General features: G+C 41.7%; 1 protein-coding gene and 1 pseudogene across 7 annotated transcripts in view; one reads left to right on the forward strand and one right to left on the reverse strand.

Moving 5' to 3' along the window:
• Positions 1–16,281, reverse strand: part of TRPM6 (transient receptor potential cation channel subfamily M member 6) — a 154,802-nt gene that overhangs the window by 118,536 nt on the left and 19,985 nt on the right. Inside the window, exon 2 of one of the 7 annotated variants that reach the window (XM_045840456.1) lies at positions 8,641–8,840. The exons of 5 other annotated variants lie outside the window; for them this stretch is intronic. In XM_045840456.1, coding sequence (XP_045696412.1) covers positions 8,641–8,673 — 33 coding nt within the window. In that variant the 5' untranslated portion in view covers positions 8,674–8,840. Of the gene's footprint in view, positions 1–8,199; positions 8,348–8,640; positions 8,841–16,281 lie in introns of those variants that run through there. One more of the 7 variants, XM_045840458.1, reaches the window with a different exon arrangement.
• Positions 9,169–14,844, forward strand: LOC123819818 (annotated as a pseudogene).

A 16,281-nucleotide genomic window follows, 5' to 3' on the forward strand; every position in this document is an offset into this window, starting at 1 on the left:
CCCAGGCTGCACACACATGCAATGCACAACACACACAAATCGCTTGTAGGTCAGAGAACGAAACTGACAACATTGGAATCCCAGTAATGCTCAGAAACTTACTGGTGGCCTAGACTTTACAGAGTTTTCCATTCAATTAAATTTAAAGAACAAACTCTGACATCAAGAAGACCGCACAGCTTTGGCTGGGTGGCTCTGATGGTTGGAGCATCATCCCGTACACCAAAAGGTTGTGGGTTGGATCCCTGTTCAGGGTACATATGGGAGGCAACCAGTCATGTGTCCCCTTCGCATCAGTGTTTATCTATCATCTATCCATCTCTCTATCTCCCTCTCCCTCTCTCTCCCCCTTCCTCTAGTCTAAATCATCAATTTAAAAAAAAGTTTGAAAAAAGAAGTCCCCACAGAAAAGGATTTCAAAGGGCTTCCTCGGGGTAGAAGGCTCCTGGTTCTTCATCTATCCGCCTTGCTCATCACACTCAATATTTGCTGAGCCCAAATACCAGTTAGCAAAATGCAGTTTCTATCTGAAATGTCTCCACTGTAAGAATTGCTTCTCAAGAATGCAGCTTCCCTCTAAGGGCTGTGGCTGTGTGGAACTCAAGAACCAACCTGCCTTCTTAGTGCAGCCCCAGTGTGTCAGTCTCATAATCTGAAGGTCCTGAGTTTGAGCCTCAGAGAAGCACGTTTTCGATCACAGTCCATCTGGATTAACATCATGTAGGTCAAAAGTCCATATGCCATAAATCACAACACAAAGAATTGGCAAATATTTACAAATAACCACTTCAAAAAAAAGAAAGAAACCAAAACAGGACCTTGAATGGCTTGCCTCTTTATTCTCTTCAAAAACAAAGATCCAATCTGTAAAGCTTTATGCCAAAACTCTAGCTAATTCTAGAAGAGTTGAAATTTTAATACTCTGGACCCTCTTCTCTTTAAAAAAATTTTTTTATTATTGTTCAATTACAGTGGTCCCCATTTTCCCCCCATTACTCTCCCCTGCCCACTGCCCAACCCTCTCCCCACAGACCCTCTTCTCTGTTTTATTTTTTTTTAATGTTTTATTTATTTGTATTTAGAGAGGGGAAGGGAGAGAGGAAGAGAGTGAGAGAAACATCAATGTGTGGTTGCCTCTTGCGTGCCCCCTACTGGGGATCTGGCCTGCAACCTAGGCATGTGCCCTGACTGGGAATTGAAACTGTGACCATTTGGTTCACAGCCCGCGCTCAATCCAGTGAGCCACACCAGCCAAGGCAAGTCTTAATTAAACAATAACTACTTGCTTGACCCTATGGTCAGAAAGCAAAACTATCTGCTTAGAAAACTGAGTGTCTCTAGTCCAGATAAGAACAAAGATTGGGATTTTGTTCTGTTTTCTAACTCACTTTAAAGCAGACACTAAGAGTGCTGGCAATGGTCAGAAAGCATTAACTGATCTAAACTAAGGGTCTGTATAGGCCCCGAGGGACTTAAACACTGCTGGGAGGAACATGCTCTTTTCTGATATTATAAGATTTAATTTACAAAAACCTCTTGACCCTTTAAAAGATCAATACAGGGTATCTATTTTCTCCATAAAAAAATGTTTTCACATTCAAAGACCAAGATGCTCCACTAGAAGATATTAAGCTGCCCCATTCTGTAAGATAACGGTAACAATAGGTATCTTAATCAGTTTGGGCTACTCTAACAGAATACATTGACTGGGTGGTTTATAAAAAAAAAAAAAATTACTTCTCACAGTTCTGGAAACTGGAGATCCAAAACCAGAATGCCCACATGCTCAAGTTCTGGTGAGAGCCCTCTTCTCGGTTTATGACGGCCACCTTCTCCCTGAATCTTCACATGGTAGACAGATACCATCTCTCCTGTGTCTCTTCTTAAAGGACACTAATCCCATTCTTGAGGGCTTCACCCTCAAGACCTAATTACATGCCAGAGGCTCCACTTCCAAATACCATCACATTGTAGATTATGCTTCAACATATGAAATTGGGAGACACATTCAGTTTACAGCAGCAGGTTAACAATTTATTCAGCACATTCTATGCACCCACCTGCACAAGGCAAAGCACTTTGTTTAAATTAACTCCGCCCATGTGGGAAGTAGGGGCAGTTATTACCTCCATTTCACTAATAAGGACACTGAGTCAGAGAAGTTGAGTAATTTTCCCAAGAACATAATAGCTCATAAAAATGACACTAGGATTCAAACAGGGACAGTCTGATTCAAGTTCATGCCCTTAACAATTTCATTTCACCATCATTTATTTGCAGAACTTGCACCTATACCAATCACTAAAGTTGTGTAGTGTTTTAGAGTTTATAAAATCACTTTCCTGAGTCTCTGATCCTCCACACAAATCCTGTGAAGTCCCTAGTAGATAGAAATAAGATCAAGTATATAAAATGCCCAGAAAAATCCCCACTATATAGCATGCCTTCTAGGGGTATCCTTAGACCCATACAGAGATAACAAGAGGGCCATGAACCTCTAGATACTGTATAACAACTTTCATGTGGAGGTGAATAAGTGTATTTCTCAGGAGAAAAATCTCAAGGGCTGAATCCAAAATCATTGCTGCACAAAGGATCTGAATACACATGTATGCAAAGAAGATGCGCAAATGGCCAGTGAACACATGGAAGGCTCCCAACATCATTAGTTATTATAGAAATTCAATTCCAAAACACAATGAGATACCTCTTCATACCTACTAGGATGGCTATTATCAAAATATCAGATGATAAAAGTGTTGGCAAAGATGGGCAGAAATTAGAACTCACACAGATTGTTAGTGCTGAATGGTGCAGCTGCTTTGAAAAACAGTTCCTCAAAAGGTTAAACACAGAATCACCACATAGAATTAGATGCAGTCTACTTCTGGGTATCTACCCACGAGAAATGAAACCAAATGTCCACACGAAAACTTGCACACTAATGTTCATGGCATCATTATTCAGAATAACCAAAAAGCAGAAACAACCTAAATACCCATCATCTGTTAAGTGGACAAATGTGTTGTATTCATACAATGGGATATCATTCAGCAATACAAGGAAATAAAGTAGTCACACATGCTACAACATAGAAGAACCTTGAAAACATTAGGTTAAGTAAAAGAAGCTAATTACAATGAAAGGCATATTGTAAGTCTATTTATATAAAATGCCCGGAATAGGCAACTCTATTCTGGCAGAAAGTAGATCAGTGCTGACCTAGGGCTGGTGGGGATGGAGAAACTGGGGGCAGGCAGCTAAGGCGTAGGGGGTTTCCTTTTGGGATGATGAACATGTTCTAAAACTGACTGTGGTAGTGAATGTACAACTCTGAATGCACCAAAAGCCACTAAATTGTACACATTAAATGGGTGAAGTATATGATGTATGAATTAGATCTCATTAAGTCTCAATAAAAATTTTAAAAACGAGATTGGCACAGGCAGAAATAAAGAAACAGGGAAAAGCCAACTCAGTGGAAACCAAATATACATATATTTCTGTCCACAGGCAGAGAACAGGCCACAACTATGCTTTGTTCCACTCATAAAATATGTTTCATCCTCTGAAACAACTAGTAAAATGCCAAGACCAAGAGGTTTCCCATTTGGGAAAGAATCTGTACATCTTCATTTTCTTTAACAAGGGGGAAAAAACAATATGACAAACTTGCATTCCAACTGGGAACAGTCTACGGGGCCAGGTGGACAGCCATTCACTGATACAGCTCACACCAACCAGCTCACCTTAGACGCCCCCAGGCAGGGTCTCCGCTCTAGTTTGAGTTTTTCGGCCCCTGAGCTATTGTTGTCAGCAGATCTTCAAAGGAATCTCTGACTCAACACTCCACACTTCTCAGAAAGAGGTGGCCATTTGCTTTATAGATAAGGAAAGGGAGGTAACTTACCTGAGGCCAGGAGAGCCTGTAGCCATCAGTAAAACTACCTTTTCTGACTTCTGGTTCCTTTCATTACTCTTCTACCTCCCTGCTAACATCTCTAGAGGGTTTATCATTACTATAACCTGCTCTTTTTTCAGTTGCAACCAAGGGAAAGTTAAAAACATGCTAGGTTTTCCAAAAATGGCAGATGGTTTTCACATCCTCTGATTTTCTAAGCGTAAGCAAAGCTTTGCCTAAACCTAAGTCCCTTTGGTTTGTGTGAGCAACTTGAGTGGGACCTCCTGGCTCATATCTGAATACACCTCAATGCTGGGAAAATAAAGAGAATGATGTTAAACTTGTACACAGAGCGGGGGAGAAAAATCCCAACAGTATGTTTCCTCCAAGGTCACCTGGCAGACTTGTTACAGAAAACACAAGTTTCTAACAGTCAGGGATGTTTTCTCCCCTGGGATAGGTGGTTTGCTTGCATCAAAAATGACCTTTTATAAGAAGCTCCAGTCCCTGGCCAAATAGCTCATTTGGAAGGGAACAATGCCAATACACCAAGGTTGTAGGTTCGATCCCTGGTCAGGGCATATACAAAAATCAACTACTGCATACATACATTAAGTGGAACAACAAATCTCTCCCCTCCACACTCTTTCCTCTTCCTCTAAAAATCAATAAATTAAAAAAAATTGCCCTAACTGGTGTGCCTCAGTGGATTGAGCACCAGCCTACAAACCAAAAGGTCACTGGTTCAATTCCCAGTCAGAGCCCATTCCTGGGTTGCAGACCAGGTCCCCAGTTGGGGACGAATGAGAAGCAACCAAGCAATGATTCTCTCCCTCTCTTTCTCCCTCCCTTCCCCTCTCTCTACAAATAAATAAATTTTTAAAATCTTTAAATTAAAAACAAATTTTTTAAAGAAAAATTCTCCAAGTTCACAATCAGTAAAGTGAGAAGAGAACTTGGGTTGCCCACAGTCATTCGCCCCAGTGTGCTTTGAGTCTGCCTGAAAGAAAATTCTGTATGATGGCCACACATAGCTTAGGAAGAGGTGGAAAAAAAAGAACGTTCAAATTCACCAGGCTTATCTCTCCAGAAAAGGTACCCAGCACAGTCACAATCCCAAATACATGACCCTTATCTGGTCCTGGACCATTTCAACATCCACAGCCAGCATACAGGGCAAATGTGGAAAAATTAGGAAGAACCACGGCCTGGGAAAGCACCTGTCCCTACTACCAAGTAAACATCTTCATTTCCAAGCAAAATGGACAGGGATGCTCTTGAAGAGACTCGTGCTTCCAAACCCTGAGAAAGAATGCAAACTCTGAGACAAACACAATGACCCCTTCTCGCTGCTCCCAACTACATGTCACTCAGAAATAGTCACTCCAAAATAGTCTCGGAGTTTATCTATAAATAACTGAGGACCTTATTCCCCAGAGATATAGAAATACCAACACTTGTGAAGAGAAAGGGGAAACAGCATTGGGCTGCCCCCAACAGGGGACCCACTAAAAGTTCTGGTGCCAAGACCATGAGAAGGAAATTTCCAGAGCAGCCCACTGCTATCCCACCACACAACCCAAAAAAGTCATGGATTCCAGGCAAAGGCTGAACCCAGCTGAATGTAGTAGGTTCAATCACTGTATTCAAAGTACAGTACAAATCACATTACGGATTTTGTGTAAAAATCTTTTTTCCCTTAATTGTGGTAAAATACACATAATGCAGAATTCACCATCTTAACCATTTTTAAGAATACAGTTTGGTGTTGTTAACATATATAAATGTGTTTTATCATCTTACAAAACTGAAACCTCATGCCCATTAAACTTCCCATTCTCCCTCCACCCAGCCTCTGGCAACCTCTATTCTACCTTTTCTCTCTATGAATTGGCTACTGTAAATAAATCACATAAGTGGAGTCATACTGTATCTTTTGGTGATGGGCTATTTCACTTAGCATAATGCCCTCTCCCAATTCATCTAGGTTATAGCATGTGTCAGAATTTCCTTACTTTTGGAGGCTGAATAATGCTCTATTATATGCATATATACATGCATATATAGATATATACCACATTTTGTTTATCCACTCAGGAAATCTATTTCTATATCTCAGGGGTATAATTCTGTTGCTCTGGTAACACACAACTTATATAGCTCAATTGGCAATGGCCGTGATTTCCCACCAACAGAGAGACACAGACAGAAAGAGAGAGAGAGACTTGATTTCATAATGTCTGTACTGCATGAGAGGGAAAACAAGCTAACTAAAGCTGCAGCTGAGCTCAGTTCTATCATCAAGAAGCATCTCTCGATTCCCAGCCAGGGTACATGCCTGGGTTGCAGGCCATGACCCCCAGCAACCGCACATTGATGTTTCTCACTCTCTCTCTCTCTATCTCCCTCCCTTGCCTCTCTAAAAATAAATAAATAATAAAAAATAAAAAGCAAGAAAACTATATAAAAAAAAGAAGCATCTCACCATCCTCTCCACCTCAAAAATAAAAGTTTAGTTCACTGTATATCCTCAGGTTCTGGAACAGAACCTAGCACATGGCTGGCATTCAGTAATTATGTGTTGGCTGAATGGATCTGGAAGAATGATTGGTCATGAAGGGAAAAGCATAATAGTATTAAGAAAATGCTATATGCATGATCTTCATTGATCCAGTTCATCTGAGCATGTCATTCAAGAAAGCATCAATATACGTTGACATGGAAAGATCTCCAGGAGCTATTTTTAAAGGAATCACATTGCGTATCAACATATTCAGTGTGATTCTCTTTATGTAAAAACAAATGCAAAAATCAAACAACAAATACATATGTATGTAGTAATATACCTCCAATTCCAACAGCTTGATTACCTCTGGATTGGAGGGGGATGAGGATGAGGGGTAGAAAGAAAACTTTCTGTTTGAATAACGGAGAAGTAAAGGAAATCCCCCACATAACTGCGAAGAGAGCCCAAAATAACAGCTGTTCATCGAACATGAAGAGCACCCAGTGCAGATGGCCAAAGCAAGTCAGAAAGCTGTATTCCAGAAGATGAAATTAAAGCTGTTATCTAAATTTGCTAGTTATCTAACTGGCTCCTTGTGAGAGATTTAGGTAACTATCGAAGAACTTGCAGTTAAATTAGTGAAAACTCCATAGAAAACTCTGCAAGCACACACAAAAGGAACACTCTGGAGGAAAATCAAAGTTACTCAACTCTTCACAATGTACAGGAAGGCATAATAATGTTGACCTAACTAAACACTGACCTAACTAAAAATTATGAGATAACTATATTCTGAGGATAAGTGTTTTACAAGTGAGTGGGGCGGGGGCAAAGGAAAGACCTAAAACACAGTCGAACGGATTCATAAAGCTAAACTCAGATTCCAGGAAGGGCAGAACATCTAACGCTTTATCAGTAGTGGAAAAATATGAAGCAGATGAAAAATGAAACAACAAAATTTGCATACAGGGGGAAAGAAATTGAAGCACTCCGTTTCCACTATGACAATTAAGGATGACCTACCTTCTCCCTAGAATGATTAAAATCATGTGTATAGATAGAATATCCATGCTCTTAGTGTTTTAAACCGCTGTCCTGGGTTCAAATGTGAACTCTGTTTTTCTCCCTCAGTTTCATTTTTCTCCCCTCCGGTAAACCAATGGAGGACAGGGGAGGGGGAGTGGACAATGGTATGTAGACCTCCTAGTATTATTGACAAGATTATTGACAGGATGAAATAATAACAATCATAAACTCTTGCAACCTGCTAAATGTGTTAGGCATTATTATTCTAAGTGCACTGCATATATAGTATCTCATTAAATCCTCAAATTATAACTATTGTCCCATTTTCCAGATGAAGAAGCCAAAACACAGAGGTTAAGTAGCTAGACTAAGATCATAGTAGTGGGGGACCTCGGAAAGGAAATTCAAGTGATCCAGCACCTTGTACTATGCCTAAAATACAATGTGCTCAATAAGTAGTGCTTACACATATTGTGTGCTAGTCCAGACAAAATAGGTTAAGTGATAGCCAGATTGAGGTTCGGCCACCTTACCAGAGACCCAGGCATAAGCCGGATCTCCATTCCTCTCCCTAACTCCACAAGCTCACTTTTTTCCCCAAGCGTCCCCAGCAGCCATGGTTGCCGTCCCTCTCCAAGCCCCCAGAACTTCCTGTTGCGCTCGGCGCCAGCAGTGGAGAGAGCCCGGCGTGGAACTTGAGGCTGCGAGCTCCCCACGGCTCCAGGTAGGGGACCGAGCGGCGGGTGGGGGTGGGGCCGGCGTTTACCTTGCCTGGCACTCTCATCGCTCCCGCAGTTCGGCGCTGGGCACGCTGGGCCAGTGCCCCGGCCGCTCCGAACTCCACCTTCTCTTCCTCCCGGCTTCGGGCTCACACCGCGTTCCGCCTCCTCTGCTGCTGGCCGGAGCGGAACCCGAGAACTGCCTCCTCTCCGGGGACTTGTCCCCGCCGCCTAAGCTGAACCTCGGACCCCGTTAGGTTTCCGCTCTAACCCCTAAAGCGGTGGCACCATTCCAGCTCCCAGAACCGGGGACCAGCCCCTTAGTACACGCCCCATGTTATTGGAAATTCCAGATAAATCTTAGCTCTTCCAGATCCTAGTTAGATACTAGTGCGACTGGCCCCACACACAGGCACTCAGGGCCCTGGGCTCAGAGCTGGTAAATCGCCTAAGACCCTTTGCGTTACCCTCGCTACAGTCCCGCTTACCTGCGAGCGCTCCCCCGAAGGTCGGGCTCTCATCTTTGACTTGCAGGCACCGCTACCAAAGCCTTATCTGCGCTTCCGACTTGTGGAGTCAGAGCTGGGCTCCACCTACACACGCTGCCTTTTACAGCTCCGTACATCTGTCACAATACTTTTCGGCGTCAGTTACCTTCTGTGTAGAGAGGAAGTGATTCCGAGCTTACCTAAATCAAAGGAATACAGTGTGGGTCAAATGGGATGTAGACTCTCATCCCAGATAATATTTTATGGTGGTGTATTGCGCTCTGTGAGTGCGTCAGTGTAGTGAGGGAGGACTCCGGAGATGTAGCCTTACTGGGTGTGTCAGGTGAGCCCTCTGGGTCCGAGTTCACTTATCTATGCACTAGAAATGACAGCAAATAACCCACTTTCCTCAGAGGTTATACTGAAAACAGAGGAATCTGTAAAATACCACGCAAATGTTTTCCCGTTTTGTTATTTTCTGTGGGTTCTCTGGCTAGGTTGTCTTGATAAAGGCTGTGGTCAGTGACTATGGGTGAGTCCCAGTATGTTGGCAGGAGTGATGCTCACTTATTACAAGTGTTTTTAATTAACAATGCAACACTTCATCTCTGATAATTGACCTCAAATTAGGGTTACTTACCTATTGAGTCTAGTTTAATGTCTTCCCAATGAGTTCACATTTGAGACACAGTTAGCAGATGTTCCCCCACCCCCGTTTCTCAATGCGGCTTGTTTTGGTTTGGTTTGGTTTGGTTTTTTAGAGAATTGATTTTTAGAGAGAAAGAAGAAGGGGGAGACAGAGAGAAACAGAGGCATCGATATCGATTTGTTGTTCCTCTAACTGGGGCCTTCTCCAGTTGCTTCTTGTGTGTGCCCTGACTGGAGACGGAACCCGCAACCTCGGCCTGTCCGGAGCACGGTCTAACCAGCTGAGCTACCCAGTCAGGGCCTCCCTGTAGTTTTAATGAACATCTCTTCTTTTAAATCCTCACCTGGGTATATACTTATTATTTGTTGTTATTGTTGTTGTTTATTTTAGAGCAAGAGAGAAACATCAGTTGGCTGATTCCCAGATGCATCCCCTAGCTGGGTGGATGGAACCCCAAACCTAGGTATGTGACCTGACCAGAGATCAAACATGAAACCTTTTGGTGTACAGAACGGCGCTCCAACCAACCGAGCCACCTGGCCACGGCTAATGAACATTTCTGCATTACAAAACTTGAACATCGAATGTGTGTATTAACATTTCATTAGTTTTTTTTCTATTAACACATTTAATCTCCTTTCCCCTCTTGACTTATCTCCTTCATAATGCTAATGATCCATAAGCAGTTAACAGGTTTGAAGCCCCTCCAAGGCAAGTAAACACCTCCTGACTGGTGTTCCCCTCCATGCACCTTCCCCGGTATGGCAGGTCTCTCACAGCACTGCAGACTGGGGGCGGTCGGAAACCTGCAGACCCACTGAGAAGACCGGACATTGGAAGAAGCGTCTGTAACTGCCAACTGCAGCTTTAATCTCTGTGGTAAATTCCCATGTTAGAATGGTCATATACTATTTTCGGATCAAGCTTCAAGAAACAGAGTTTAAAGTAATAGTGTGATACCAGGGCCTAAGGGACCTGATGTGTTAGTTTACAAGATGCCTTTGGTTCCCAAACTGTATCAAAAACACTCAAGGCATTTATTGGAACTGCAGATTCCCAGGCCCCACCCCCGCCCCCCAACAGACCATCTGGATTACAATTTCTAGGGCAGGGCCCATAAGTCTATATTTTTCACAATTTAATTTAAAAACTTGTCTATGAAAGTCTTCTGTCCATAAATATACCTTTGCCCAGAGGTTACCTATGAAATTTAAATTTTAGAATGTTCATTGTGGTTTGATTCAGGCCAACAAATATTTCCTGAACACATACTGTTTGTCCAGTATCCTGCTGGGTGCTGGGAAAACAAAGATGAATAAAGCATTGTCCAGTCTGTAAGGAGTTTGAGTTTGTAGGAGGAGAAACAATCAAAAATGAAACAGTACCTGGACACCATTGGTAACACTGGGCAACATAAATAGTGCTTTAATTTTTCATTGGTTGCCCTCCCTGTCCCTTTCTTCCTTTCCCATTATTTTCTCAGGTCTTCTGTGTCAGAACTCCCTTTTACCCTGGATGTTGTAAATGTCGTATTCCTGATCTAACATGGTTTTAAATACTGTGCCAACTCTCAAGGTCAGCCTAATGATTTCAAAATGGAAAGGAACGGCTGGTTTTTCAGCAGAGAAAAATGGGTATAACAAGGTTTTTTTTTTTTAATGTATACAGATCTTAATGAGTCCCAGTACTTGGAGGCTACTAAGGGGTAGTTTCTTACATGTATTCTTCTGAAGAAAATTATTTCAAGCTTGGATTTGTTATTGGTTCAGTTCCATTTATCTGGACAGAGATGAGGATTGTCAGGCTTTTGTAGAGTAATATTTCCAAGCTTCTCTGGACAGCCCAGAAAGAAAATGAGAAATAAACATTTCCTTTTTTTTTTTTCACCACGTGAAGAAGAAAAGGCACCGTGAGAAACTCCTTGTCCAACCCATCATGGTATATTATCATCTCTAGTTCACAACCCTCACTTTGAGGGGCCACCACTTTCTTTTCAGAAGCATAAAGGAAACAAAGGCAGTGGTAATCTGAAGTCAGGTCTCATAGCAGGGAACTATCAATTTACATGCTAAAACATGGCCACTCTGTTTGCGGCACCTCCCAGACATGACATCCCACAGTTCAATATGCTCTAGTTAACTATCACCTGAAGATCCCTCTGCTACCAATGTCCAATTTTTTATTGCCCACTTGGAAAGAGGAATCTTGGAACACTAACAAACCCCCAAATTAAAAGTCTCTACTTTTCTAATGATCCTGTTTCATTTTTTTGTCCTATCACCTGCCTTAACTTATGAAAGCCTGTAGTGGAATTGCCTGCTGATCACGGTGCGTGTCTAGGGAGACAGTGCCCACTAACCATCCATCCTCTCTTGTGCTTTGTCAAGTTTCTACTATCCTTGTTGTTAGTTGTGTCGCCCCCCCCAAAAAAAGATATGTGGGTGTGCTTTGGTGTAACAATCCCAGTACTTTAGAATGTGACTTTATATAAAAATAGGCTCTTGCCCTGGCTGGTGTGGCTCAGTGGATTGAGCACCGGCCTGCGAACCAAAGGGCCGCTGGTTTGATTCCCAGTCAGGCCACATGCCTGGGTTACAGGCCAGGTCCCCAACAAGAGGCACATGAGAGGCAACCACACATTGTTGTTTCTCTCCCTCTTTTTCTCCCTTCCTTCCCCTCTCTAAAATAAATAAAAATCTTTAAAAATAAAAATAGGCTCTTTTATAGAGGCAATCGAGTTAAAATGAGGTCATTAGGATAAACTATGTTTATTAGTATGATTGGCTGTGGAGAAGAGCGAACCAGGAGACTGAAGAAATGGACCTTGGGAAAGAGACAGCTATGGAGAGAATCCATGGTTAGCCATCTACTTTTTGTGGGCAGGGGTGGCCCATATGCTAGGTGCATGTGGACTGCCGAATGAATAGAGGGAAGCCCTGAAAATGCTGGCTGGTCTTGATGTTGAGGAACTATGCATTACACATTATGGGTCAGCAAAACATGTCCACCGCTGTGGGCTAAAGGCAGAAGCCCAGGTTAGAAGTTAAAGGAAAATAAAAGTTAGAGGAAAAACTGAAAATAGAAAAAGATATTGGAATGTCTACAACTCTGTTAGCATCAGGACTGGCTAATGGAATTGGAGAGCAAAGCTATAAACTGGAAACCAGCTTTAGCGTGTAGCTTTGCCAAATGCAGAACATAAGCAGCCACAGACATAGGGCCCAAGCACTTGTGACTAAGCCAGATTGGGCCAACTTTGTATTTCTGCCTGGCTAATGTAGCGGTGGGACACATGGGGAGGTGGTATTTCTCTCATGGGGCAGAAATCAGAAAAAAATTAGTAACATCACTACACACTCTGCCCTTTGGCAGTGGCTACATGGTGCCCAAGGAATTCAAGGCAGCCATATAGAATCTATTCCCGTATAAATTGGGTCATTCTGTCCCGCAGGAAGGCCTGCACAAATGATGGAGCTCTTCCTGGGCAAGTGGATCCTTCGGAATCTATGGAAGAAATACAGCGAATTCTTAGAGAGCTGGGTATGTGCCAGGCCATCTATGCTCTGGGGCCACTTTTACAGCAGGAATGAAAGCAAAGATTCTGCAGACAGTGGGACAAGACATCTATGATGCCAGGGAATTTATTGCAGATCTGGAGGAAACCAACCTGTCTCAGGACTGTGCCTGAGTTATGGGGAAGTTTCAAAACTCAGACTGGAAAAGAAAAGGAGTAAAGGTCATTTGAACTATTTCCACTTATTTTTTGGAAGCCACGAGGTCTCTGTTTGCATCTTTTGGCATGTTCACTGTGTCTAGATATGTATTGCATTTGTGTGTGTGTGTGTGTGTGTGTGTGTGTGTGTGTTTAACTTCTGGATGGCTTCCTAATTTGGAAAGAAACTCTAATTGGCCTAAACAAAGAAATGCTTATATAAATTCTCAAAAATATAACAGAAACTAAATCAAATGCTTTTCAAGTTCATGTGATCTAAAATTAACTTTTAGTAAATAAAAGTTTAAGTTTGTTGGTTTAATTAAAACAGATAACGAATTAAACAGTTATCTAAGGGTTAAGAATTCTAATTAAGGTGAAGGGAAAATAATATATGTTTTCAGTAATAGAAAGTATAGTCATAGAAATATATTTTTGAGAGAAAAGAAAGTAATTTTGTCCTAAAGTGAGGCTGGTTATTTCAGAAATGGAAAAAGGAAAAACAGGACAACATCTGAATGCAAAAAGAGAGAGGAGGGGAGGGAAGGAATGAGGAAAAGAGGGAGGGAAGGAGGAAGGGAGGGAGAGAGAGAGAGAAAGGGAGAAAGGAAGGAGAAAGTTGTAGAAGGTTTATGGAAAAGAAATCTTTGAGAAGAATTTTAATGTGTGGTTACACTAAGATTACAATGGATTTAATTAAGTGCTAGATTTAAATATAAAAAGTAAGCTGATGCAAAATCTTTTTCTCTGTTAAAAAGGCAAAGTTTTCTTGGACTGTGGGTCTGCTCCTGATAAGATATTGTAACAAGTTTTCTGACTAGAAAACAAAGACCTACGTTTATAAATTTATCAGCAAAACCAATAACATCATGATAGCTGGTTTTCTCATGAAGTTTTTGTGGATAACCTAAACATAACTGTTAAGAACTAATAAAATACCCCTGCCTCTAGCAACTGGGGCAGGTTGGTGGCCCACAAGGCTCATCGCAGGTGGCAGACAACGCAGTGGCCGCAGTGGCCGTGTCCTGGAGCCAGGCAAGTGCTCTGGCAGCATCGGTGGGACCTCACCCCATAGCAAGATGCCCTGCTCTTTGTCCTCCTACGGGTTCCTAGGAAGTGCCAGGTGGCCAGCGCCAAAGCAGCAGCAGCAGAGGCTGCTTTGACTGGAGCTCTCTCCCCTCCCCATTGGCCTGAGCCGATGGCTGGAGGCAGTGGGCTGCCTGAGAAGGGGAATTCACTTCACCAGGACAGGGAGACTGTTCAATCACCAGGAGCTCAAAGTTATCAATGTTGGGCTGGATAACGCAGGAAAAACTACCATCCTTTACCAATTTTCTATGAATGAAGTACATACATCCCTTAAAATGGGAAGTAATGTAGAAGAGATAATGATAAAAAAATTCACATTTCCTAATGTGGCATATTGGTAGCCAAGAATCTCTTCATTCTTCCTGAACACTTACTGTGGTAACACAGAGTTTATGATAGTTGTGGACAGTACAGAGAAAGGATTTCTGTAACTAGAAAAGAACTGTATAAAATGTTAGCCCATGAGGACCTGAGGAAATCTAGATTGCTAATTTTGCCTGACAAACAAGACGTTAAAGAGTTCATGACTGTAGCAGAAATCTTCCAGTTTCTGAAACTAACTTCTATTGAAGATCACCAGTGGCATACCCAGGCATGCTGAGCTCTTACTGCAGAGGGGTTGTGCCAAGGACTTGAATGGATGACATCAGGATTTAAGATTATGTGGCCTCCACTGACCTCTTCTCATAGACTTTGTATAAACAAAGTGCTAGACTTTACCTGGAAGCCACAAAAATTAATGGTTCAGATGTAGTTATAGTAAACCGATTTAAACTTTTTCTTTTAGAAGAAAAATTAGAAGTGTGGACTGGGTGGAGGGAGGCAAAAGGGAAAAATGGAGACAAATGTAATAGAATAAACAATAAAAATATAGAGTAGAAAAAGAGAGAAAAATTAAGACCACATATTTGAAAACAAAGATGAAGTTTTATCTCTGAATTGCTTTCCCATTAGTTTCTGCCAAAGCAAGGTCTTAAAGCTGTGATTAACATTTTTCACATAATGAATACTCTCAGGACATTATGTAGCCTGTGGTAAATATTTACAAAGGGAGGGGAAGACTTTTTTTTAACTTTAAGAGCTTTATTATCAGTATAACCTTCCTTACTTTAATGTTTTCTCTTCTTGTTCCATTAAGTCAAAATACAAATCAGCGCAGATATTGAGTTTCCAATATTTTAAAAAGTTATGTTGCTTAGGAAAAGTATTTTGTATAAGATCGTGCATATATCTCAAGTTCAAGTTTTGACTTCTAGAGAAAAGTGAATAACAAAAATCAATAATATCCTTAATTATAATCATAATGAAAAGAGTACTAGCATTGGTTTAGGTGCCAATTTGTACTTTCCCCCTATGTTCTCTGTATTGTACTAACCAACCTCCAAAATCATTGAGCTGCTCTTTTTTAAAAAGAGATTTCATTTATTTATTTGTTTTAGGGGGAGAGGAAGGGATGAAGAAAAAGAGGGAGAGAAACACCGAAGTGAGAAAGATTGATTGGTTGGTTACTTCTGGACCACACCCTGACTAGGAAGCAACCCCCCAGGCATGTGCCAGGACTGGGAACCTAATCCACAAACCTTTGCTTTACGGGACAATGCTGAACCAACTGAGCCACACCATCAGGGCACGCTTCTCTTTAAAAAAAGAGGAATGAAAAAAGAACTAATTAAATAGATGTAAGTAGAATAAAAGGTTTTTAGGCAAACCTTAAGCAATAATTATGTGTTAAAAGAACCGCAGCAATAATGAGGTTCTTCTGTACATGAAATGCCTTAGCTGCCTTTCATAAAAAGGCAGCAGCAACAAAATATGTAAAGATTGTGGCACATATGCATGAAGTCCATTCTGCTTCTGCAAAGATGACCCTTCATCGCCAGAGTTTTGCCATCCTGATGTCCTTCTAACATGACAGCACTCTGCTCCTGAATCAGAGTAATTAACATGGGTAAACCATGGCCTTAAAATAAATGAACAATTGGACCTATAGGGAATCCAAGATGGCTGCTTGGTTCCTCCATGCACCTTGGCAAACCCCATTTATCAATTTGTGCATTTCTTCATGCACCCCAGTGAACTTCATTCGATTGCCACTTAGTATGGGTCACCAATAGGTTCTGCAGTTATATGTCTATTACCTGCATGGATTAAAGACTTCCTCTGCCACAAAGAAGGTGTTAGAAAATGTGTT

Source organism: Phyllostomus hastatus, unplaced genomic scaffold (assembly GCF_019186645.2).
Source record: "Phyllostomus hastatus isolate PE091 unplaced genomic scaffold, TTU_PhHast_1.1 phas_contig_34, whole genome shotgun sequence".
Taxonomy (NCBI): domain Eukaryota; kingdom Metazoa; phylum Chordata; class Mammalia; order Chiroptera; family Phyllostomidae; genus Phyllostomus; species Phyllostomus hastatus.